Below are 26186 nucleotides of genomic sequence, written 5' to 3'. Positions count from 1 at the left end.
TGTTAGTTCTTTCACAGTGTCCATATATTTCCTTCTTTGCCTTCCTCTTCCGCGTTTCCCAGGCATACGGCCTTGTAATGTAAGGCTTTCTATTTCTCCCTTTCTGATGACATAGCCCAGGAATTTAAGTTTCCTCTCATTTAAATTCTCATTAAAGATCTTCTTGTATGGGCACGTTGGAGTACTGTCTCATTAGCTACCCTATTTCTATATGATATATTCGGTATTCTTCTAAGAAACCACATTTCTGTTGCTTCTAAGTTTCTTTGGAGTTCTGGTGTTACAGTCCATGTTTCGGAAGCATACAGCAATATTGACCAGATGTTGTCATAGAAATATGTCTGTTGGTAAAAGTGGGTTTCATTTTTTGGAAGTTGGTTTTGGCAATGGCAATTTTTTTTATTTCTACTTCTAGCGTCTTGTGGTATAAAGCTACCAAGGTAATTAAAGCTGGTATTTTGTTCAATCATTTGGTTCCCGATGTACAATTGGCAGTTGGGAGTATGCTGCTGTTTTGGTATTACCATACATTTGTTTTTTTTACAGTTAATGGTTAGACCAAGATCTGCACTTGTTTGTACTACTTTGTCTAGGAGGATTTGTAGGTCTTCTGCAGCACTTGCTATTAAGGTGGTATCGTCTGCATATCTTATATTGTTGATGTTAACACCTCCAATTTTTATCCTATCTAGGTCTTCTATTTCTCTGAGAATCATTTCACTATAGATATTAAACAATTCCGGTGAGGTAACGCATCCCTGTCTAACTCCGCTCTGAACTTTAGTCCAACTGCTTATATTATCAATTTTTACCACTGCCGTTTGGTTCCAATATAAATTTTGAAGCAGTTGTTGGCCCCTTCCGTCAATATTTAGTTTAGTGAGAATTTGAAATAATTTTTCATGTTGCACTTTGTCAAATGCTTTAGTGAAATCAATAAAACATAAAAAGGCATCATTTTGATATTCAATTGCCCTTTCTGAAAGCATTTGTAGTATGAAAATTGCGTTCCTAGTTCCTCTATCCTCAATAAACCCATCTTGTACACCTGGTCAACTTGGACTCATCTTAATTTGGCTCCTTGATTCTATGTTCCTCGTACTGACTCGTCTTACAGGTAAACTGATCCTATTCTCTCTGTGCACCTGCTAGCATTTAACCACATCAGGTTATCCCTTTACCATCCATCTGTTGAAAGCATGCCAATTATCTTGTCCATAATGCAGCATATGTAACAGGCCTTTCAGCACAACTCATCCAGGGTTTCCATCCCAGCTCATCATAATTGTCAGGGTTTAGCTCTTATCTATCCATGTGCCTATCAAATTTACTTCCAGCATAACCTTCGGGTAGAGATGCCATATTTAACCAACCTCTGCTGGTGGGGGTAAAAATCTTCCTTTCTGATTCCAATGTAAGCTTTATGCCTCTCAGATTAAATACTCCTACAATGGGAAGAATACTATCTATCCAGACATAACTGACATGATTGATACAAGGCCTGGAAAGAAAAGTTGTTATGACAATGGAATTCTATATTATTGAGCTACTTAGAATGTTCATTAATTTGGATGCTGGCAGTGGGTGCAAATTGACCAGGTGTACAATGAAATCTTAAAATATCTCTGCTACTTCTTAGGAAAAGTAGGAAGGCTTTTGATTATAGATAGAGATTTTGTGTGGGGATTCAAGGGAGGAGGGATCCCGTTTACGTGCATTGCTTGCTTTTGTTCTTGTTAGAACTGAAGGAGGTTGATGCAATTGATGGAGGCATTTAAAATCATGGGATGGATCTACATGGATCGCAGAGGGATTAGGAACCCGGTTGATTGAATAAAAATTGCCAAAAGAATGAAACATAACATATTTAGGCAGTGAGTGTTTGAGATTTAGGATGCATCGCTGATGGGTGCGATGAGACAAGCATATCAAGTTCAAGTTTTTTGTCATCTGTTTGTACATATTTACAGCCAAATGAAACAATGTTCCTCTGGATCACGGTGCACTCAGAAAGCGTACATCACACAGCACATAAAACAAATTATTACCTCAAGTAACTTAGTAAAATAGAATTCAAAGTGCATGTACTGTGCAGTACAGTAAACAGATTGATGTCCTAGTGATGAGACCTATATGGTGGCAGGGTATTCATTAGTCTTTCAGCATAAAGCTGTTACCAAGTCTGGCAGTTCTAGTTATGATGCATGATACTCCTCCTCCCTGATGGTGGTGGGTCAAAGAGATCAGGAATGGGTGGTAAGGATCCTCAACGGTGCTATGGGCCCTTCATATGCAACATTCCCAGTAAATGTCACAAATAAAGGGGAGTGAGACCCCAGTGATCCTTTTGGCGGTTTTTAACTCCCCTTGATATGACTTGGGAAGACAGGTATTTCTTGTCAACCCACTCTCAATCACAGTTGTAATTTGCACCATGAATATTATCTAGGAAAGAGTAAAATATTAGAAGCAGGCCACAGAGGGATGAAAAGGAGATGTCATACAACATTATGATATCTCCTTGAAACTGCATTTAATGCCAGCAAGTGTTTCAGAGGCTCAAGCTCTGTGCTCATTCCTGCTTGCCAGATTTGCAAGTGAATAATAGTGATTGGCAGCTGATTAGTTCCAATGGTTCAGACAGGGCAGAGTTCAAGTGTGTCCACGACTGATTCTTGTCACATTATGTTGACAGGCTGACTAGGGGGAATGCTGTACTAGATCTAGTATTAGGTAACGAAGCGGGTCAGGTCACAGATCTCTCAGTGGGTGAGCATCTGGGGGACAGTGACCACAACTCCCTGGCCTTTAAAATTATCATGGAAAAGGATAGAATCAGAGAGGACAGGAAAATTTTTAATTGGGCAAGAGCAAATTATGAGGCTATAAGGCTAGAACTTGCGTGTGTGAATTGGGATGATGTTTTTGCAGAGAAATGTACTATGGACACGTGGTCGATGTTTAGGGATCTCTTGCAGGATGCTAGGGATAAATTTGTCCTGGTGAGGAAGATAAAGAATGGTAGGGTGAAGGAGCCACAAGTGAAGTGGAAAATCTAGTCAGGTGGAAGAAGGCAGCATACATGAGGATTAGGAAGCAAGAATCAGATGGGTTTATTGAGGAATATAGGGTAGCAAGAAAGGAGCTTAAGAAGGGGCTGAGAAGAGCAAGAAGGGGACATGAGAAGGCCTTGGCGAGTAGGGTAAAGGAAAACCCCAAGGCATTCTTCAATTATGTGAAGAAAAAAAGGATGACAGGAGTGAAGGTAGGACTGATTCAAGTCAAGGGTGGGAAGATGTGCCTGGAGGCTGTGGAAGTGAGCGAGGTCCTCAATGAATACTTCTCTTCGGTATTCACCAATGAGGGGGAACTTGATGGTGAGGACAATATGAGTGAGGTTGATATTCTGGAGCATGTTGATATTAAGGGAGAGGTGGTGTTGGTGTTGGAGTTGCTAAAATACATTAGGATGGATAAGTCCCCAGGGCCTGACAGAATATTCCCCAGGCTGCTTCATGAGGTGAGGGAAGAGATTGCCGAGCCTCTGGCGAGGATCTTTATGTCCCCGTTGTCCACGGGAATGGTACCGGAGGATTGGAGGGAGGCCAATGTTGTACCCTTGTTCAAAAAAGGTAGTAGGGATAGTCTGGGTAATTGTAGACCAGTGAGTCTTGAATCTGTGGTGGGAAAGCTGTTGGAAAAGATTCTTAGAGATAGGATCTCTGGGCATTTAGAGAATCATGGTCTGATCAGGGACTGTCAGCATGGCTTTGTGAAGGGCAGATCGTGTCTAACAAGCCTGATAGAATTCTTTGAGGAACTGTCCAGGCATATAGATGAGGGTAGTGCAGTGGATGTGAGCTACATGGATTTTAGGAAGGCATTTGACAAGGTTCCACACGGTAGGCTTATTCAGAAAGTCAGAAGACATGGGATCCAGGGAAGTTTGGTCAGGTGGATTCAGAATTGGCTTGCCTGCAGAAAGCAGAATGTCGTGGTGGAGGGAGTACATTCAGATTGGAGGGTTGTGACTAGTGGTGTCCCACAAGGATCGGTTCTGGGATCTTTACTTTCCATGATTTTTATTGACGACCTGGATGTGGGGGTAGAAGGGTGGGTTGGCAAGTTTGCAGATGACAGAAAGGTTGGTGGTGTTGTGAATGGTGGAGAAGATTGTTGAAGATTGCAGAGAGACATTGATAGGAAGCAGAAGTGGGCTGAGAAGTGGCAGATGGGGTTCAACCTGGAGAAGTGTGAGGTGGTACACTTTGGAAGGACAAACTTCAAGGCAAAGTACAAAGTAAATGGCAGGATACTTGGTAGTGTGGAGGAGCAGAGGGATCTGGAGGTACATGCCCACAGATCCCTGAAAGTTGCCTCACAGGTAGGTAGGGTAGTTAAGAAAGCTTATGGGGTGTTAGCTTTCATAAGTCGAGGGATCGAGCTTAAAGAGTTGCAAGGTAATGATGCAGCTCTATAAAACGCTGGTTAGGCCACATTTGGAGTACTGTGTCCAGTTCTGGTTGCCTTACTATAGGAAGGTTGTGGAAGCATTGGAAAGGGTACAGAGGAGATTTACCAGGATGCTGCCTGGTTTAGAGAGTATGCATTATGATCAGAGATTAAGGGAGCTAGGGCTTTACTCTTTGGAGAGGAGGAGAATGAGAGGAGACATGATAGAGGTATACAAGATAATAAGAGGAATAGATAGAGTGGACAGCCAACACCTCTTCCCCAGGGCATCACTGCTCAGAACAAGAGGACATGGCTTTAAGGTAAGGGGTGGAAAGTTCAAGGGGGATATTAGAGGAAGGTTTTTTACTCAGAGTGGTTGGTGCGTGGAATGCACTGCCTGAGTCAGTGGTGGAGGCAGATACACTGGTGAAATTTAAGAGACTGCTTGACAGGTATATGGAGGAATTTAAGGTGGTGGGTTATATGGGAGGTAGGGTTTAAGGGTCGGCACAACATTGTGGGCCGAAGGGCCTGTACTGCACTGTACTGTTCTATGTTCTAATAGGACTGTAATTCTGAACTTAGCTTCTCGAGTTCTGGTGCCTGAGTAGTCGGTGCATTCTTTCGCTTCTTAGACACTCTAAGTTACCATCTGCTTCAGGGCTGTGAGATGAGCTACTTGATGTCACTGTTAGTGAAAGTATTGTGACTATCCAGGAAATTCCTGGCCCTGCCCTGATGCTTTTGTATTTCCTTTCGGATATGGAAAGTTCGGAAAATTATAGAATGTTTGCCAACAGTGATATTTACCAAGTGTGCAAGATCTGGCTTGCTGCAAGCTTCAGTATTATTTCTTGTGCAGCTGTTTTTTTTGGTCACTTACCCTGCTTTGAGTCCCACAGCAGCCGTCCTGTAGCAAGTAGTAACAGGATCCGTGCCGTCTAGCGCACTAATGGGGTAGACTTGCAGTACTTGAAGTTCTTCATGTATAGCATCATCTTGCGATCAGAAAAAAAACCTTTTTTTAAAAAGACCAAAACGCTTTTAGTTGGCCTACCAAGCCGGCACTGCATCCAAACACGTCACCATCTTCCTGTCTCATGCCAGTTGCCAGTACTTGCGTTCAAAAAGCAGTGATATTTGGGAATAGGTAAGAATAAGACAATTTAGAGCTGTCTTGCTCACTGCAGTTTCAAGCATTCAGGCTTGGAAATGCCAGAAATGGCTGGGAGTGAAAATGAAACTATTTCACTGCTTATGTTTAGAACTATGAAGAATTTGAAAGTATCAACAATTATCTTGAATGTTAAAACAAAAATGAAAATTCGGAGGATGCAATTGTCGATAGCATTGTATGAAGGTGGTTCATTATCTGCAATAGGTATGTGCTGATTTTGTTCATATACAGTTATTCAAACGAACACAGCGGTGTAAACTGGATGAATTACTCTGATAACTATTAGGTAGTATTATTGGTCATGTTGTAATTTCTGTATGTCATTTAAATGCATAATTTGTTATTCAGTTAAATGGTAATGTCTTTTTAAATATCTTTAACTTTTTCCATGGAACTTCAGTTAATTAGGGCAGCTGCCCAATTAAGGGCCAAGATATACCGATTCCATTGTCTTAATTGACTGGAATACACTGTATTGTCAAAATTTTCCAATTTCCTGAGAACGAACAATTTCTGTCATTCAGAACTGCATGGCAGTGGTATTTGTTGTTGGATTGTATTCTTGATTCTCTCCATTTAGATAAATAGTCGACCCTTTTATTCCTTCTATCAAAGTGGATGACCATACACTTCCTGATGTTGTATTAGATCTGCCATTTTTTTGCCCATTCTCCTAATCCAAGTCCTTCTGTAGTCTCTCTTTCTTCAAAACTACCTGCCTCTCCACCTATTTTTATATCATCTGCAAACGTGGCCACAAAGCTTTCAATTCCATCATTCAAATCATTGACATATAATGTAAAAAGTATCTGTCCTAACACAGACCCTTGTGCCACCGCAAGTCACCGGCAGCCAACCAGAGAAGGCTTCCTTTATTCCCACTCTTTGTTTCATGCCAATCAGCCAATGCTCTATCCATGCTAGTATCTTCCTGTAACACCATGGGCTCATAGCTTGTTAAGCAGCTGCATGTATGGGACCTCATCAAAGACCTTTTGAAAATTGAAGTGTACAACAACCATTGATTTTTTTCCTTTGTCTTTCCTGCTTGTTATTTCTTCAAATCATTCCAACAGATTAGTCAGGCAATGTTTTCCCTTAAGAAAACCATGCTTACTACTACTTATTTTGTTGTGTGCCTCCAAGTACCCCAGAACCACATCCTTAACAATTGACTCCATCTAACTGAGGTCAGACTAACTGGCCTATGATTTCCTTTCTTTTGCCTCTCTCCCTTGAAGAGTGGAGTGACATTTTCAATTTTCCATTCCTTTGGAGCTATGGCAGAATCAATTGATTCTTGAAAGATGATTAACAGTTTCTTCAGCCTCCTCTTTCAGAACCCTGGGGTGAATACCATCTGGTCTAGGTAATGTAGCTACCTTTTAGATTTTTCAGTTTCCCATGAACCTTCTCTCGAGCAATGGCGACTTCACACTTCTGACCGTTGACATTCTTGAACTTCCGGCATTGTGCTGGTGTCTTCCACACTGAAGACTGATGCAAAATGCCTATTTGGTTTGTAGTCCCCCATTACTACCTCTCCAGTATCATTTTTCAGCAGTCTGATGTCTAATTTTACTTCTCTTTTATACTTCATATAGCTGAAGAAACTTTTGGTATTCTCTTTAATATTAGTCATAGTCATACTTTATTGATCCCGGGGGAAATTGGTTTTCGTTAATAAAGTATGACTAATACTTTCCGTCACATCTGCTCCGAGGATGAGGCTTTCCGTTCCAGGACATCTCAAATGTCCTCTTTCTTTAAGGATCGTGGTTTCCCTTTTGTCATCAATGATGCCCTCACCCGCATCTCCTCCATTTCCGGCACTTCAGCTCTCACCCCATCCTCCCACCACCACAACAGGGACAGGGTTCCCCTTGTCCTCACCTACCATCCCACCAGCCTCCGGATCCAGCACATTATCCTCCGCAACTTCTGCCACCTTCAACAGGACGCCACCACTATGCACATCTTTCCCCCTCCAGCCCTCTCCGCTTTCCGCAGGGATCGTTCCCTCCATGACTCCCTGGTCCACACATCCCTCCCCACGGATCTCCTACCCGACACTTATCCCTGTAAGCGTAAGTGCTACACCTGTCCCTACACCTCCTCTCTTGCCACCATTCAGGGCCCCAAACAGGTGAGACAACCCTTTACTTGTGAGTCTGTTGGGGTCATCTATTGCATCCGGTGCTCCCGGTGCGGCCTCTTCTACATCGGTGAAACCCGACGCAGATCGGGGGGCTGCTTCGTCGACGCTCCCTCCGCCACAACGGACAGGATCTTCCGGTTGCCACCCACTTCAACTCTGCTTCACATTCCCATTGGAATATATCCATTCATGGCCGCCTCTACTGCCATGATGAGGCTAAACTCAGGTTGGAGGAGCAACACCTCATATACTATCTAGGTAGTCTCCAGCCCCTTGGTATGAACATTGAATTCTCCAACTTCCGGTAATTCCCTCCCCCTCCCTTCCCCTATCCTAGTTTCACTCTGCCCCTGCCCCAGCTGCCTACTACCTCCCTCATGGTTCCGCCTACTTCTACTACCCATTGTGCTTTCCCCTATTCCTTCTTCACTTCTCCTGCTGATCCCCTTACTGGTTTTTCACCTGGAATCTACCAGCCTTCTCCTTCCCACCCTCCCCCCCCCCCACCTTCTTTATAGGGCCTCTGCCCCTTCTCTCTTCAGTCCTGACGAAGGGTTCCGGCCCAAAACATTGACTGATTGTTTCCACAGATGCTGCCTGACGTGCTGAGTTCCTCCAGCATGTTGTGAGTTTTGCTTTGACCCCAGCATCTGCAGAGTATTTTGTGTTCATGGCTCTGTAATTCCCTTTACTCCACTGTAATACTGATATTTCTGACTTCAGCTTCTCCTTCTCAAATTGCAGGGTGATTTCCATCATATTATGATCACTTTCTCCGAAGGGTTCTTTTACCTTAAGTTCTCATCAATTCTGGTTCATTGCATAAAACCCAATCCAGAGTAGCTGCTCCCCTCGTGGGCTCAACCATGAGCTGCTCTTAAAAAGCCATCTCATAAGCATTCTAGAAAATATCCCTTTTGAGATCCAGCACCAACTTGATTCTCCCAATTTACCTGCATATTGAAGCCCCCATTACTATTGTAACATTGTCCTTTTGACATACATTTTCGATCTCCCATTGTAATTGGTCTCCTTTACTTCTGTTTGAGGATCTGTACCCAACTCCCATCAGGGTCTTTCACCTTGGCTCTACCCACGACAATTTAACATCTTCCAGTTCAATGTCCCTCTTTGTAAGGATTTGATTTATCTTTTTTTACCAACAGAGCCACACCACCCCCTCTGTATATACCCGTCTGTCTTTTTGATACAATGTGCATACTTGGATGTTAATCTCCCAATTCTAATCTTCTTTAAGCCACAATTTAGTAATACCTACAACGTCGTGCATGCCAGTCTGCAACCGTGCTGGAAGTTCATCTATCTTATTCTGTATACTTTGTGCATACCTTTAGTCCTGTATTCACCCTTTTCAGTTTTGTCTGCCTTTTAACATTGCAACTGTCCCTGTTAACTGCAGTTTTGCCTCATAATCAGCCTCTCCTTGCTAGCAGTCTCACTACCTCTGTTTGTAAACCAACTACCTCATCCTCAGCAATGTCCCTCCAGTTCCCATCTCACTGCCAATTTAGTTTAAACCCTTACAAACAGCTCACTAAAAGTTACACAAAATGAATGAGTAATGAAGTTGTCAACTGTGCTCTCATGGTTCTCAAATTAACTTCTGCCTGAGAGAAGATCTGGATCCATTTCAGTTTACCTACTGCCACAATTTGCTACAGCCGCAAGAGGTCTACAGCACATTCTGTATCACTGGCTCATTGGTTAAGATGCATTTGGGTATCAAAAAATGCATTTTCCTTCTCATAGTCCAAAGTTATACCACTTAGTAGGTTAATTGGTCTTTGTAATTTTTCCTGTGTTTAGGGTAGTGTTAAATAAGTGGGTATCTCTAAATAAATGAATGTCATGCTGCTGTTTATAGATTATAACTTTGTGTTGACTACCACCATCCTCTCTACGAATTACCAAGCTGTAAAACCTGGACCTCTGTACCTCCCTCTGCAACTGGATTCTTAACTTCCTTATTAGGAAACCTCAGTCAGTGTGGATTAGTAATAACACCGGATAAGAACATAGAACTGTACTGCACAGGAGTATTAATTGGGCAACCTAACTAATCCCTTCTGCGTATACAATGTTCATTTTGTTCCATTTTCTTCACATCAATGTACCTCTCTAAATGTGTTCAAGTAGTTGCTGTCTGTGTCTGTACCACCATTGCAGGCAGTGAATTTCAGGATCGTGTGTGTGTGTGTGTGGGGAAAAAAAGAAAAAAACCTCCTTGCATCTCCTTTGAGATCCCCCATCTTGTCTTGTATTTATGCCCTCTGGTATTAGACATTACCATCCTAGGAAATAATACTGTCTACTTTATCTATGCCTCTCATAATCTTATAAACCTCTATCAGATCTCACTTCAGCCTTTACTGTTCTAGAGAAAACAACTCAAGTTTGTCCAACCTCTTGTCCAACACGTGCCCTTAATTCTGGCAGCATTCTGGTAAACTACTTCTGCGCTCTCTTCAAAGCCTGAACATCCTTTCTATAATGGGGCAACCAGAACTATATGCAATATGTCAGGTACTGCCTAACTAGAGCTTTATAAAACTGCAACATTTTTTCCTGACTTTTGAACTCTGCCTCGACTAATAAAGGCAAGAGTGCCAAATGCCTTCTTAGCCACCCATGAACCTGTGTAACCAATTTCAGGGAGCTATGAACTTGGATCCGAAGATCTTTGTTCATCAACACTGTTTCTTTACATTTGATCTACCAAAATTAGACCACTTCACATTTGGCCAGGTTAAACTCCATCTGCCATTTCTCCACCCATATCTGCAACTGATTTATGGTATATCCTGCTGTATTCTTTACCAATCCACAACACTCTCCATAATGTCATCTATCTTTGTATCATCTGCAAGCTTACTAATCTACCCGTCTACAATTCTATCCAGGTCATTTATAGACATCACAACCAGTGGATGATCTAATACAGATACCTGTGGAACACTACTAATCATAGATCTGATAGAATAAGTCCCTTCAATCCTTGCCCTCTGTCTTCTATGGGTAGCTAGTTCTGAATCCAAACAACTAATTCACCATGATACTATGCATCTTAATATTCTGGATGATCTTCCCATGAGGGACCTTGTCAAACACCTTACAAAACTTCATGTAGACAACATCCACAGCTCTGTCTTCATCAATCATCCTCATCAAAAAGCTCAATCAAGTTAGTAAGACTTGACCTGACCTGCACAAAGCCATGCTGGCTCTTCCTAATTAGGCCATGGTTCTCCAAATTCTAATAATTCCTATCCCTAATAAATCTCTTCAAGAAATTTCCTACAAGAGATGTGAGACACCCCTATCCAAGTTTTACATTGTTAAATTGTCCCCATGTAGACTGTGGCCGAGCGTTCCATTATGTCTCCTCTGTGTGCAGCTGTGATATTGTTCCTGATTGGTAGTGCAACAACCCCCCCGCCCCACCTTCTTTCCCTCTATCTTATTTTAAGCTTTGCAACCTGGGATATTAAGTACCCATTCCTGTCCCCCTCTCAAACAAGTCTCTGTAATGGCTGCAATGTCATAGTTCCCTGTATCCATGCTGTAAGTCAGGGGCCGGCAACCTTTTTGCCTTTGTGAGCTGGATTGCATATCAATGAGAGGACAGTGGGCCAGATAAATGCCATAAAAAAACTTGAAATATGGGAATTATCCTTTTAAATGCATGTAGTTATGTTTTGCTTCATGTTATGTTCATTAATATCTAGTTAATGAATAACGCATGCTAGAAAATCATTTGTGCTTAACCAAAGATGCTAATTAGTAGTTAGTAACTAAACTGGTAACTCAGTTTAGTTGCAATTTATTTCAATCAAGGCATCTTTTGAATCTATTAAAAGGACAAAAAGAATCTTTAAACATAAAAAGTCTGAACATGATGCATTGAATATTGGTAAATTAAGTATAATAAAAAAGAAAGTTTTAATGCAAACAGTCGATAAATCAGTGTGAAACTTGATGCTGTTTGTTGCTTGAAAGCTTAATATTGGGTGTCAGACTTGTCATTATCCAGATGGGCATCAGTCAATCTTGTTCTCAAGTGGTTCTTCGTATGAAAATAATTGCTCATGCAGAAAAGTGCTGCCAAACAATGATGCCATCTTTTTTGCATGGTCCACTAAGTTAGGATACTTCCCACTTGGATGAATATATCTTCTATAGAAGTTCAGCACTGACACATCTTCAGAATGAAATTTCGATCTCAATATGTTGTCACACTGCATCTCAATCAATTCCATTTGAAAAATTTCTGATGCAGTGTCCACTTCCATATCAAATGGAGTAGCAAACAGCATGAACTCATTTGCACTCCAGCGAAAATCAGCAAAACGAGATGAAAACTCTTTTCTCAATTCTTGGACCATACTCACAGAAATGCCTGGATCTTGTGCGTTAATTTTTTGAAAAGTGGGAAAATGTGCACATTTCTTTTTGAAGCTGATACTCCCACAATTGCAGCTTTCTTTCAAAGGCCACAATATGACCATACATCTCATGTATCAGCTGATTTTTTTTTTCTTACATTTGTTTTGAGACTTCGTAGCTGGCACAGGTATTTCCTTCATTTTCACTGTTCTTCTTGGCAAAAAATGACGTTTGTTTTCCGAAACTAGCCTTCATTTGCTCAACTTCATCTTTCCTTGCTTGCCCAGTAAACTTGTTAAAATTTCCACTATGGTGGGTTTCGTAATGTTGCCTGATATTTGCCACCACCTTCACAGCAACATTTTCCAGGCAAATGAGACAAACTGGTTTCCCATCTTGCTGGATGAAGGCATTTGATAAGGCTTATTGAGAAGGTAAGGAGGCATGGGATCCAAGGGGACCTTGTTTTGTGGATCCAGAATTGGCTTGTTCACAGAAGGCAAAGAGTGGTTGTAGGCAGGTTGTATTCTGCATGGAGGCCGATGACCAATGGTGTGCCTCGGGATCTGTTCTGGGACTCGTACTCTTTGTGATTTTTATAACCAGGGTCCTATATAGCTGTAACATTACCTCTCGGCTCTTAAACTGAATTTCACGGTTGATGAAGGCCAATACACCATATTGGCCAGGTGATTTTTATAAATGACCTGGATGAGGAAGTGGAGGGCTGGGTTAGTGAATTTGATGACACAAAGGTTGGAGGTGTTGTGGATAGTGTGGAGGACTGTCAGAGGTTACAAGGGGACATTGATAGAATGCAAAAGTGGGCTGAGAAGTGGCAGATGGAGTTCAACCCAGATAAGTGTGAGGTGGTTCATTTTGGGAGGTCAAATATGATTCCAGAATATAGTATTAATGGCAAGACTCTTTGCAGTGTGGAGGATCAGTGGGATCTTGGGGTCTGAGTCCATAGGATACTCAAAGCTGCTGCGCAGGTTGTCTGTGTGGTTAAGAAGGCATATGGTGTATTGGCCTTCATCAACCGTGAAATTCAGTTTAAGAGCCGAGAGGTAATGTTACAGCTATATAGGACCCTGGTCAGACTCCACTTGGAGTACTATGCTCAGTTGTGGTCACCTCACTACAGGAAGGATGTGGAAACCATAGAAAGTGTGCAGAGGAGATTTACAAGGATGTGGCCTGGATTGGAGAGCATAACTTACAAGAATAGGTTGAGTGAACTTAGCCTTTTCTCCTTGGAGTGACGGAGGATGAGAGGTGACCTGAGAGAGGTGTATAAATTTGATGAGAGGCATTGATCATGAGGGTAGTCAGAGGCTTTCTCCCAGGGCAGAAATGGCTAACACGAGAGGGCACAGTTTTAAGGTGCTTGGAAGTAGGTACAGAGGATATGTCAGGGGCAAGTTTTTTATGCAGAGAGTGGTGAGTGTGTGGAATGGGCTGCCCCTGTGACTGTGGTGGAGATCAATACGATAGGGTCTTTTAAGAGGCTCTTGGATAGGTACACGGAGCTTAGAAAAATAGAGGGCTATGGGGTAACACTAGGTAATGTCTAATGTGAGTACATGTTCACCACAGCTTTGTGGACTGACGGGCCTGTATTGTGCTGCAGGTTTTCTATGTTTCTGTGTGAGCAACAGATGTGAGAAGGACTCTGCAGAAAGTCACCTCCTGTAAGGCAGCAATGTGGCCCAAAGAGAAGGGGTGGAAGAGCTTGAAACCTGGTGCCAGGCAAAAAACCTCTTCTTTAGTATCAAGGAGATGGTTATCAACTCGCACCACTCACATCCTCCTTTACATTGGTGGCACAGCACTGAAAACACCTGAGGGTACACGTCACCCACAACCTCTCATGGATCCCGAAACACATCCTGCACAGTGAAGAGAGCTCATCAATGCCTCTACTTTCTGAGGAGGCAGAAGAGACCTGGACTTTGCACATCAATGCTCATGTCACTCTACAGGGTTCTACAATGGGTAGCCAAAACTGTCCAACACATCATTGTCCCTGACATCAAGGACATGTATACAGAATAGGGCCAGTAACATTATGAGGAATCCCATCCGCCCTGGTCATGGACTGTTCCTCCCACTCCCATCGGAGAGGAGGATGTGTAGCACCCATGCCAGGACTACCAGCCTCAAAAAAGAAGTTACTATCCCCAAGCAGTAAGGCTGATCAACACTTCCAACCAGAAACCCACCCCTTCACCGTCCTCACCACAACTACTTGATAATTTTTTTTTGTCAGTAGACACTCCTGTGCCGACAGTCACTTTATGAACAGACAACCAATGTACTGTACGTAAGCTATTTTATGGATTTATATATTTTTTTAATATTGTGTTCTTTATCTTGTCTTACCCACCCTTCTTCTGAACTGTTCTTCTCACTCCCATCTGGGAGGAGGCTACGAAGCATCCATGTCAGGACCACCAGACTCAAAAACAGTCACTTTCCCCAAGCACTAGGGCTGATCAACACCTCCACCGACTAACTCAACTGCTACTTTATTATTTCTTAGTCACCTTGTGTACAAGCTACACTTTATAGACATACAGTTAGTGTATGCCAGCATAATGTGTGTGTGTATAATAAATAAAAATATGTGTGTATATATCAGTTCTGTCTTTTAAGCTATTTTTTATTTGTATTTTTTTTTTTACTCTGCTTCATTAGATCCGAAGTACAATTATTTCATTCTCCTTTACATGTGTAGGAAATGACATTTAAGCAATCTTGAATTAAAATACACACTTGAAACTAATTGTCCTATTATATCTATTAGTTTATTCCTGCCTATTTTTACCGGCCCTGATATCTACTCATCAGTCCACTTTCTGACCTGGTACTCTGGTTCCCCCCCACCCCCCTGCCAAATTAATTTATACCCTCCCAAGTAGCACTAGTGAACCTCCCAGCAGGGATATGGTTCCTTTTCATTTCAGATACAACTCCTCCCTTTTGTGCAGGATGTCCCTGTCCCAGAAGAGGTCACGATCCAAGAACCTGAAACCCTACCCTCTGTATCAGTTCCTCAGCCACTCATTCAACTGTATTGCCATTGTATTCCTGCCCGAACTAGTATGTGGCAGTAATCCAGAGACTACTACCTTGGAGGTCCTGCTCTTTGGGCTCTTAACTTCATCCCTTCTGCATGGTGCAGGACCTCTTCCCTCTTTCTACCTTTGTCACAACCTCTGGCTGCTCACCTTCCCCCTTGAGAATATTCTGCAGCCTCTCTGAGACATCCTGGCTTGTCTGTCATGACCAGAGTATCTCCTATTTGCTGACTAACTATCAAGTCTCCTTATCCTGTCACTCTATCTGACTTTACCCTTTCCTGCTGTGCTTCTGAACTGGCTGCTGCTGCTGTGCCCTGATATGTCATTACACACACCCCCCAGCCATATTCAAAGGGGTACACTCCAGCTCCAGTTCCTTGACCTGTTTAGTGAGGAGCTGAAGTTGGGTGCCTTTTCCACATATGTAGTCATCAGGGAGACTGTTAGGTACCCTGAAATGCTATATCCAACAAAAGGAGCATTCTGCCACTCTAACTACCATTCTGCCTACGTTGAATTAAGAACTAAAAAAATTAAAGATTTATTTAAAAAAGTTTGCCTGCTCATTCCTGTGCCTACTCTCTGAAACTCAAGTTTCCTTGCTGGCAATCAACATGGGCACACCTCAAGGCTGTAGACCACTTTACTCATGACTGATATGGCTTAGCATAGCTCCAAAGCCGTCTATAAATGTGTTGACAACACTCCTCTTGGTTTTAAAAACGCTGCCAGTGAGGAGGAATACAGGAGTGAAGGAGCCTGGTTGATTCATTGTCAATTCAATCTTGCATTCATTGTCAGCAAGACCAAGGAATTGATGCAACACACATCAAAGTTGCTGGTGAACGTAGCAGGCCAGGCAGCATCTCTAGGAAAAGGTACAGTCGATGTTTCGGGCTGAGATCCTTCATCAGGACTAACTGAAAGAAGAGCTAGTAAGAGATTTGAAAGTGGGAGGGGGAGGGGAGATCCAAAATGATAGGAGAAGACAGGAGGGGGAGGGATGGAGCCAAGAGCTGGACAGGTGATTGGCAAAAGGGATATGAGAGAATCATAGGACAGGAGGCCCAGGGAGAAGGAAAAGGGGGAGGGGGGAAAACCCAGAGGGGTTTAGTGAGAGGGACAGAGGGAGAAAAAGGAGAGAGAGAGAGAGAATGTGTGTGTATATAAATAAATAACGGATGGGGTACGAGGGGGAGGTGGGGCATTAGCGGAAGTTAGAGAAGTCAGTGTTCATGCCATCAGGTTGGAGGCTACCCAGACGAAATATAAGGTGTTGTTCCTCCAACCTGAGTGTGGCTTCATCTTTACAGTAGAGGAGGCCGTGGATAGACATATCAGAATGGGAATGGGATGTGGAATTAAAATGTGTGGCCACTGGGAGATCCTGCTTTCTCTGACGGACAGAGCGTAGATGTTCAGCAAAATGATCTTCCAGTCTGCATCGGGTCTTGCCAATATGTAGAAGGCCACATCGGGAGCACCGGACGCAGTATATCACCTCAGCCGACTCACAGGTGAAGTGTTGCCTCACCTGGAAGGACTGTCTGGGGCCCTGAATGGTGGTAAGGCAGGAAGTGTAAGGGCATGTGTAGCACTTGTTCCGCTTACAAGGATAAGTGACAGGAGGGAGATCAGTGGAAAGGGATGGGGAGGGGGACGAATGGACAAGGGAGTCGCGTAGGGAGCGGTCCCTGCGTAAAGCAGGGGGGGTGGGAGAGAAAGTTGTGCTTAGTGGTGGGATCCCGTTGGAGGTGGCGGAAGTTACGGAGAATAATATGTTGGACCCGGAGGCTGGTGGGATGGTAGGTGAGGACCAGGGGAACCCTATTCCTAGTGGGGTGGCGGGAGGATGGAGTGAGAGCAGATGTGCGTGAAATGGGGGAGATGCGTTTGAGAGCAGAGTTGATGGAGGAAGGGAAGCCCCTTTCTTTTTATATAAAAAAAAGGAGGACATCTCCCTCGTCCTGGAATGAAAAGCCTCATCCTGAGAGCAGATGCGGCGGAGACGGAGGAATTGCGAGAAGGGGATGGTATTTTTGCAAGAGACAGGGTGAGAAGAGGAATAGTCCAGTTAGCTGTGAGAGTCACTAGGCTTATAGTAGACATCAGTAGATAAGCTGTCTCCAGTGATAGACAGAAAGCTCTAGAAAGGGGAGGGAGGTGTCGGAAATGGGCCAGGTAAACTTGAGGGCAGGTGAAAGTTGGAGGGAAAGTTAATGAAGTCAACGAGCTCAGCATGCGTGCAGGAAGCAGCGCCAGTGCAGTTGTCGATGTAGTGAAGGAAAAGTGGGGGATAGATACCAGAATAGGTTTGGAACATAGATTGTTTCTCAAAGCCAACAAAAAGGCAGGCATAGCTAGGATCCATATGGGTGCCCACAGCTACACCTTTAGTTTGTAGGAAGTGGGAGGAGCCAAAGGAGAAATTATGAAGAGTAAGGACTAATTCCGCTAGATGGAGGAGAGTGGTGGTAGAGGGGAACTGGTTTGGTCTGGAATCCAAAAAGAAGCGGAGAGCTTTGAGATCTTCCTGATGGGGGATATGAAGTATATGGGGACTGGACATCCATGGTGAAAATAAAGCGGTGGGGGCCGGGGAATTTGAAATCATCGAAAAGTTGAAGAGCGTGAGAAATGTCACAAACATAGGTTGGAAGGGATTGAATAAGGGGAGTTAAAACTGTGTCGAGGTATGCAGAAACGAGTTTGGTGGGGCAGGAGCAAGCTGAGACAATAGGTCTGCCAGGGCAGGCAGGTTTGTGGATCTTGGGTAGGAGGTAGAAACGGGAAGTGTGAGGTATGGGAACTATAAGGTTGGTAGCAGTGGATGGGAGATCCCCTGAGCGGATAAAGTTGGTGATGGTGTGCGAGACAATGGCCTGGTGCTCCTTAGTGGGGTCACAATCGAAGGGTAAATAGGAGGAGGTATCCATGAGTTGTCGCTGTGCCTCAGCAAAGTAGAGGTCAGTATGCCAGACTGCAACAGCACCCCCCCCTTATCGGTGGGTTTAATACTAAGGTTAGGATTCGTGCGGAGGGAGTTGAGAGCAAAGCATGGATTTCATGAAGGAGAAGGGGGGAAAACATACTCCAGTCCCTCGTTGAGGTGCCAATGCTGGAAAGGTTAAGCAGTTTCAAGTTCCTGGGCATCAATATTTCAGATGATTTATCCTGTGTCCAACACATTGATGCAATAAGGAGGAAGAGACGTCAGTGGCTCTACTTGATTTGGAGCTTGAGTAGATTACTCATGGGGAGGAAGATTACTCATGGGGGGAAAAAAAAGCTCTTAACAAATTTCAACAGTATGGTTAAAAGCATTCTGACTGATTGCATCCCCAGCAGGTATGGAGGCTCCAATGCACTGTATCATATCAATAGATTGCAGAGAGTTGTAAACTCAGCTAGTTACGTAACAGGTGAAACTCGAAGAATTAGACCATTTTTAATCTTATTTGGTTATTTGATGCTTATTTGTATTGTGCTTAGGAATTTTTACAAGTGACTTTGAGATGCTGTTACATCATCCACATCACATTGGTTCTGGACTTCAATGATATTGAAAGGAAATGACAGGATGGCAGTGGTCATATGTACTTATTATTTTCATTTGCCCATATCAATAAACCATTTTGCTTTTATACATCTGTCTAAATCCAGCCATTATAATTCCTTCCATTCAGAATTATCATATTAAAGTACCTGACATATTACTGGAGTATCTTTCACAATTTTATATCACTTGAAGCCAATTGGAAATGAGTTTTGTGTACGAGGTCACAAGCTAGCACCAGTATAAAAAGATCAAATAGGGTAACAAATCACGTTTAAAAAAAAAACTCCGAACTTGTAAATATCTAAAAAATTGGGCATTAGATAAATCATATTTGTCCATTAGCTGAGAGGAAGACATTAAACAATCCTCTAAAAACAGATCTAGAAAAGTTATTATTCCTTTAGTTTTCCATGTTAAAAAGGCCTTGTCTAAAATTGATGGTTTAAAAAAATAATTAAAATGGATATTACTGGAAAGAAAGTTATTTAAGTCAAAAGATCTGCGAAACTGAAACCAAATTTTTAATGTATGTCTAACAATGGGACTAAGACCTTGTCTACCAACCTTAGAAAACAAAAAGGGAAGAGGAGTTCCCAGCAAAGAAGCCAAAGAGAACCCCTTTATTGAGTTCTTCTCCAAGTCCAGTTATGAAGGACAGTCCTGCATATCTATACAGTGAATCCAGAAAGTAATATAATTGCCCAGTAATAGAGTCTAAAGTTTGGTAAGGCCAAGCCACCATCTTTTTAAAATTTTTTCAATAAAAGTTTACTTACTCTGGAGCTTTTATTATTCCAGATATATGATAAGATCATAGAATCTATTCTGTCAAAAAACGTTTTCGGGGCAAAGGATGGAACAGCTTGAAACGTGAATAAAAATTTTGGTAAAATTGTCATTTTTATAGCATTTGTTCGACCAATTAACGACATCATCATAGGCGACCATTTGGAAAGCGTTTGTTGTGTATATTCAATTAAAGGGAGAAAATTTATATTTATATAAATCTTTAAAATTTTTAGTAATTTTAAAAAATAGGTAAAATAATTTTTAGCAAGATTAAAAGGTATTAGATCATATTGATCCGATAGATATTAATAGGAAATAATTCACTTTTATGTAAATTTAATTTGTATCCAGAGAAAGTACGAAATTCAGTAAATATAGATAATAGAAGGGATAGATTTCTTTGGGTCTGAAATGTAAACTAATAAATCATCTGCATACAGCGAAACCTTATGTACTTTATCCTCTCTCTTAATAACTGAACAGAGTTGGAATCCCTAAGAGCAATAGCAAATGGTTCTAAAGCGAAATTAAATAATAAAGGACTAAGAGGACAACCCTAACGGATTCCTCTATGTAATCTAAAATAAGGAGATTTTTGATTGTTAGTTATAACCGCAGCCATCGGGGCTTGATAGATCAGTTTGATCCAGGAAATAAATCCGGGACCAAAATTAAATCTTTCCAAAACCTGAAATAAATAAGGCCATTCCACCCTATTAAAGGCTTTCTCTGCATCGAGAGAGACAATACATTCAGATTCTTTAACTGAAGGAGAATAAATAATATTTAACAATCTTCGAATATTAAAATGTGAATGCCTGTTTTTAATAACTTCAGTTTGATCATTTGAAATAACAGTAGGTAAAATATTCTCAAGCCTATTAGCCAGAATCTTGGAGAGAATTTTATAGTCCCCACATTCAATAAGGAGGCACATTCAGATAGAGCTTTTCCTTTTTTAGGGATCAACGAGATTGATGCCTTATGAAAAATTTTTGGGAGATTCCCAGAGGATATAGAATCGTGATTTGTTACTGAATTACTCATTTGCTCATTTACCAAATATGATAGATGTTATCTTTCAGCTTAACCATTCCAAAAAGTATTGATAGCCATCATATATAAATGGCTATTGAATTTACGAATGATGTCTAATGATAAGGTTAAACGTGCTTGGGAACTGGAACTTCAAGAATCACGTTTAGATAATCAATGGAATAAAATTTGTCATTTAGTTAATAATTCATCTATTTGTGACCGTCACTCCTTGATTCAGTTCACGTCCAAAGATAAACTAGCGCATATTTTTTTCTAATATAAATCCTACCTGTGATAGATGCAACACTGAGGTGGCCACTTTAACTCGTATGTTTTAGTCCTGCATGAAGTTAAATAACTTTTGGAGAGATGTTTCTAGAACATTATCAAAAGTCATAGGCCTGGACCTACAACCTTATTCACTTACGGCAATCTTTGGGGTTCTTCTAACAGAAGCAGGAAACGTTTCTGCTTCCGCTGAACGCATGATAGCTTTCTCAACTTCATTGGCTAGGAGAGCTATTCTATCGTACTGGAAGGATCCCAATCCACCTACTGTATTTTTTTGTCTCTCCTCCATTATGTCTTGTTTAAGTTTGGAGAAAATAAATAGTTGGATGTTTGATACATCTTTTAAATTTGAGAAAACTTGGCAACCTTTTATTCAATATTTTGATATGATGTAATTCTTATTACTTTTTCAGTTAATTATTTTTTCTCTGCAAATTTTTAGATTTGATCAGAAGGATTTTTCCCTTTTTTAAACTGTATCCTCAAAATGGACTGCCCAGTCTCCTTTTGTTTTTGTTTTAGGTTAGCTTAGTGTGCTTTTTTTTCTCAATAATGGAAAATTTTGAATTTTTTTTTCCATGAACTGTTAAGAGAAGTGGTTCTCTTTTCTCTTTATATTAGCTTAATACTATATATGATTTGGACAGTGTATACTCCTTTCTTTGTATTATTATTGAAATATGTATTTGAGATAGCCTCTCCTGGTTTGTATTTATCCTTATTCTTTTAAATCAATAAAAAAATTGAAAGTGAAAAGATCAAGTACTGTTTGAAACTGGATTAAGGCTCCCTCAATTCTAATTGAATGAAAAACATAATGATTTTGTAATTTTTTAAAATCTTACTAATATGCAACTGATATCTGAATTCTAGTGGAAAGCTATTACTAATGGATGTTTAGCCATTTAATTGCATTAGAATGAATAAATGTGTATGTTCAGTGTGTTTAGCCCACTGACAGTTTTTTTACTTTTATTTAGTTAAACAAGGAAAACTGCATGGACTATCAGGTAAGATCTTGCTTTATCCATCTTTCTCAAGTGATACCTTTAATTAATTAATAAGTAAATACATACATACATACAGATTTTTGCTGTTTGTTGAAAACCCAAATTCATTGCATTTCCTAATGGAAGTTTTATCTGTGTGACGTAGGTGGTCTAATGATTTGAAAATAATCAGTATTTAATCAGTGGCATCATACGAAGTGAAGTTGACATAAACATTATTCAGGAAATGATTTATTTGAAATATGAACTATTGTCTTTGGGGAATAAATTATATTGAACATTTGACTCTTCATGATCCAAGACATGGGTGTGTGTGAAATAATCTTTTTAAATGGATTTGCCTAAAGCCATTAGTAGGTTGCATTTTAAATTAATGTTAATTGTGGTTCATTTAGTATAGGTCAGCAAAGAATCATGTGATGATTCAATAATCTGTTATTGAGAATGGTATTGCAATGGTGATTACAATCCATCCAGACATAAACATTTTGCATGTTGCCCTGGTGAATAATATACCGACTCTCTCAAACTTACTGATCACAGCAAATAAATCATTATTCATCTTTGTACCTGAAGAATCTCCAAATGGGGATATAAATATTGGCTATTACCAGTGATGTTGAAAAGAATAAATTTAAATCAGACACCTTTATGGGGAGACTTGTGTCAATTACAAGGAGTCCTGATGAAGGCTGTCAGCCTGAAACATCAAATCTTTATTCCTTTCCATAGTTCTCACCTCACCTCACCTGCTAGTTTCTCTAGTATTTTGTGTGTTATTGTACCAATTAGTTTCTTGGAGATGAGGATAAGCCAATCAAGTAGATGTTTGTAAGGTACTTGCCAGATGACCATGAATGCTCTCAACCCTCTGGTCTGGCAGCTTACTAGTATTATAGATTAGGTTATGAGGACACGCAGTCCTCTTTTATTGTCATTTAGTGATGCATGCATTAAGAAATGATACGATGTTCCTCCAGTGTGATATCACAGAAACACAAGACAGACCAATACTGAAAAACTGACAAAAACCACAATTATAACATATAGTTACAACAGTGCAAGCAATACTGTAACTTGATGAAGAACAGGCCATGGGCATGGTAAAAAATAGTTCAAAGTCTCTCGAAAGTCCCATGATCTCACGCAGATGGGAGAAGGAAGAAAACTCTTCCTGCCATAAGATTTCCAGCGCCGCAAACTTGTCGGTGCAGCATCCTGGAAGCACCTGACCACAGTCCGACTCTGAGTCGTCTGAAAACTTTGAGCCTCCGACACCGAGCACCATCTTTGTGGAGCTCTTCAACCCCAGCCCCAGCCGCCAGCAACAGGCAAAGCCGAGGATTTGGGGCCTACCCTCCGGAGATTCTTGATCGCACAGTAGCAGCGGCAGCGAACCGGGCATTTCAGAAGTTTCTCCAGATGTTCCTCCATGCTTTTCACGTCTGTCTCTATCAAATCAGAATTGTGCACGGCCCCCTATTTAACAAATACGATATCATTTCACCGGAGAGGCCACACGCGCTGCGTCGCGCCGCTGTCTTCTCCTGCCATCTGCGGGATGAGTTTGAACAGAATGGATGAGATTGAATTTCCTTAAACTAAATAAGAAAAAAACCCCAAAAATTTGGTTATTGGTAGCAATAAAAAAAAAAAGTGTGAATTTTAGAAATAAACTTTATCATCTGGTCTTTCAAAGCAAGCTAGAGGTAAAGAATTTGGGCATTATTACTGATTCTGAGCTAAATTTCAAATCGCATATTGATCATGTAATTCACCATGCATTCTTTCATTTAAGGAACTTTGCAAGAGTTCCTTTTCTTAAAACAGCTCAAGATGCAAAAAAAAATGATGCACAGTTTGGCATTTAGCTGATTAGACTACTGTAATGCACTTTTCAGGACTGTCTTAGAAAGATGTATTTCAGTTGCAGCTTGGTCAAAATGCTGCAGCAAGAATTTGACTGGTTTTGGCATCATTACACTGGCTGCCTGTGTCCTTTAGTGACAATTAAAAAAAAATTACACAATTGCTTATAAGGCTCTGAGTAATCTAGCTGTTCTGTATATTTTGAAGTTTCTATTCCTGTAGATCCCTAATCATAATCTTAGATCCACAAATTTTAGTTTGCTTAGTGTTCCTAGAGCCAAGCATATTAGAACTGGTGATGTGGCCCTTTGCTGTTATGCACCAAAAATCTGGAATATTCTACCAACTGAGATGCACTAGACTGGTCTAAAAACCTTTTTTAATTTGGGCTACATATAAGATTACTTAATGCCTGTTATTGATTACATTTATAATTTGCTACCTTCAATTAAATTTTAGTGTATAATAGTACTGTGGTAATTTTATGTATTGCACTATACTGCCTCAAAAAAAAAAAACAAGTTTATGAATAAGTGATTATAAAACTGATTCTGATAGGGGTCTCTGTTGTGGACTGAGAGTGGGAAGGACCAGGGAGAGGGGAGCATCAGAGAGACATTCTGTAGTGATCAGTAAGCCACTTGTTTGAAATCAAATGAACTTGCCTGGTGTTTCAGGGATGTATGTATCTTCACCCGCACCATCACCCACTCTGTCACTCCTCTGCTGCCTGCCCCACACCCCTCCCGCGGTGCTCCACCCTCGCTATTCCCATCATCCTTTGCTCCCACCAGGTTTACAAACTCACTCTGTGCTCCAGGTTGACAAATGCAGTACTATGCAAGTCTTTGACACCCTAGGTATATAGACCCTTGCGCAGTATTGCAGCTTTTGTCATGTGGGATATGCTGATTTCAAGGATTGACTTCAGTTTTGGTGCCTACCGTTATTCCACCCTCTCCTTTGCTCTATGCTACTTAAACTTTTGTGTTTTCTTCATTGCATCTATTTTGCTTTCAGTTATTCAGCTCAGCCTGTCCATGTCACCAAATTGCGTACTTGAGATGATCCTGTTTCCCTGTATTTGGCCCATGTTCCTCTAATCCTTTCCTATCCCTGAACCTAATTAAACGTATTTTAAATGCTGCAGTTGTACCTTTTCTAACACTTCCTCTGGCAGCTTTTTCCATGTAACCACTACCTTCTGTTGGAATGTCTTGCCCTGGAGAAGAGGTTATGATCATTGACCTTATCTATGCCCCTCATGATTTTATAAATATGTATATAATCACCCGTCAAACTCCTTCGCACCAGGGACACCAGCCTAGTGTATTCATTCTTTCCTTATAAACTCAAGACGCTGTTCCGTTAACGACCTTGTGAATCTTTCGTATACACTTTGCTGCTTAACTACATCCTTCCTACAGCTAAGTGGCTAGGTTTGGTCTCACTGGTATCTTGTGTAGCTGTAACATGGAGTGCCAACTCTTGTACTCAGTGTTACGTACTTTGAAGGCAAGCATAAAAACCACCTTCTTTGTCACTATGTGACCACTTTAGAGTAACTGTATGTGTATCTCCAAGTATCTGTGTTGAGGAACAGAGACACAAGTACTTAGTTCCCTGAAAGTGGCAACACACTTTTCTACAACCCTGCCACTTACCATGAAAGTCCTGTTCTGGGATAGCGTCACACTTGTCCAAGTTAAATGACATCTGCCAGTTTGGTCTATTTTCCCACTATCTACGTGCTGCTGTAAACTTAGAAAATCTTCGCTGTCTGCTACGCCCCCAGTTTTGATCTTATCCACAAACTTTATGCCACCTACATTTCATCCAAATTATTTATATAGATGTCAAACCATCGGCGACCCAGCACCTGTCTTCTGGTCCCAGGCATTCTATTTGAAAACAATTCTTCTCCTTCCCCTTGCACTTTCCCCTACAAGTAACACCTGTTCTTAAAACTCTTAAAGAGGAGTAACAGCTATCCCTAAACATCTTTCCCAACCACTATCCAGGGCCATAAAGAACCCTTTTAGTCCTATTTACTGCATTTGGTGCTCCTGATGAGATACCTGTGACTGTCTGATGCTTTGAGTTGCTAGCTATTTTAATTCCTCTCCTCATTGCCGCACCAAGATATCTGTCCTTGGCAACCTTCACTACCGTGGTGAGGCTAAGCACAAATTAGAGGAACAGCATTTCATATTCTGCCTGAGTAGTCTACAGCCTAACAGCAAGAACATTGTGTTCTCCAGCAATTAGTAAATTACTATCCCTCTGTTCCTCTTCCTTCTGTTACTGATCTATCTAGTTCTTGCTATACTCTAGCCCCTATCACCCTTAT

At 41.3% G+C, this 26186-nt stretch overlaps 1 protein-coding gene across 4 annotated transcripts in view; it reads left to right on the top strand.

Annotated features, from left to right (window-relative positions):
- The window catches only part of LOC140209874 (protein unc-13 homolog C-like), a 923018-nt gene that overhangs the window by 13870 nt on the left and 882962 nt on the right, over window positions 1–26186 (top strand). For 2 of the 4 annotated variants that reach the window (XM_072278476.1, XM_072278477.1), the window contains one exon: window positions 21938–21967. In XM_072278476.1, coding sequence (XP_072134577.1) covers window positions 21938–21967 — 30 coding nt within the window. Of the gene's footprint in view, window positions 1–5720; window positions 5837–21937; window positions 21968–26186 lie in introns of those variants that run through there. The other 2 variants (XM_072278475.1, XM_072278479.1) reach the window with 2 other exon arrangements.

Source organism: Mobula birostris, chromosome 14 (assembly GCF_030028105.1).
Source record: "Mobula birostris isolate sMobBir1 chromosome 14, sMobBir1.hap1, whole genome shotgun sequence".
NCBI lineage: Eukaryota > Metazoa > Chordata > Chondrichthyes > Myliobatiformes > Myliobatidae > Mobula > Mobula birostris.
The sequence above is the reverse complement of the archived record's forward strand: the minus strand, read 5'-3'. Positions and strand labels throughout refer to the sequence as shown.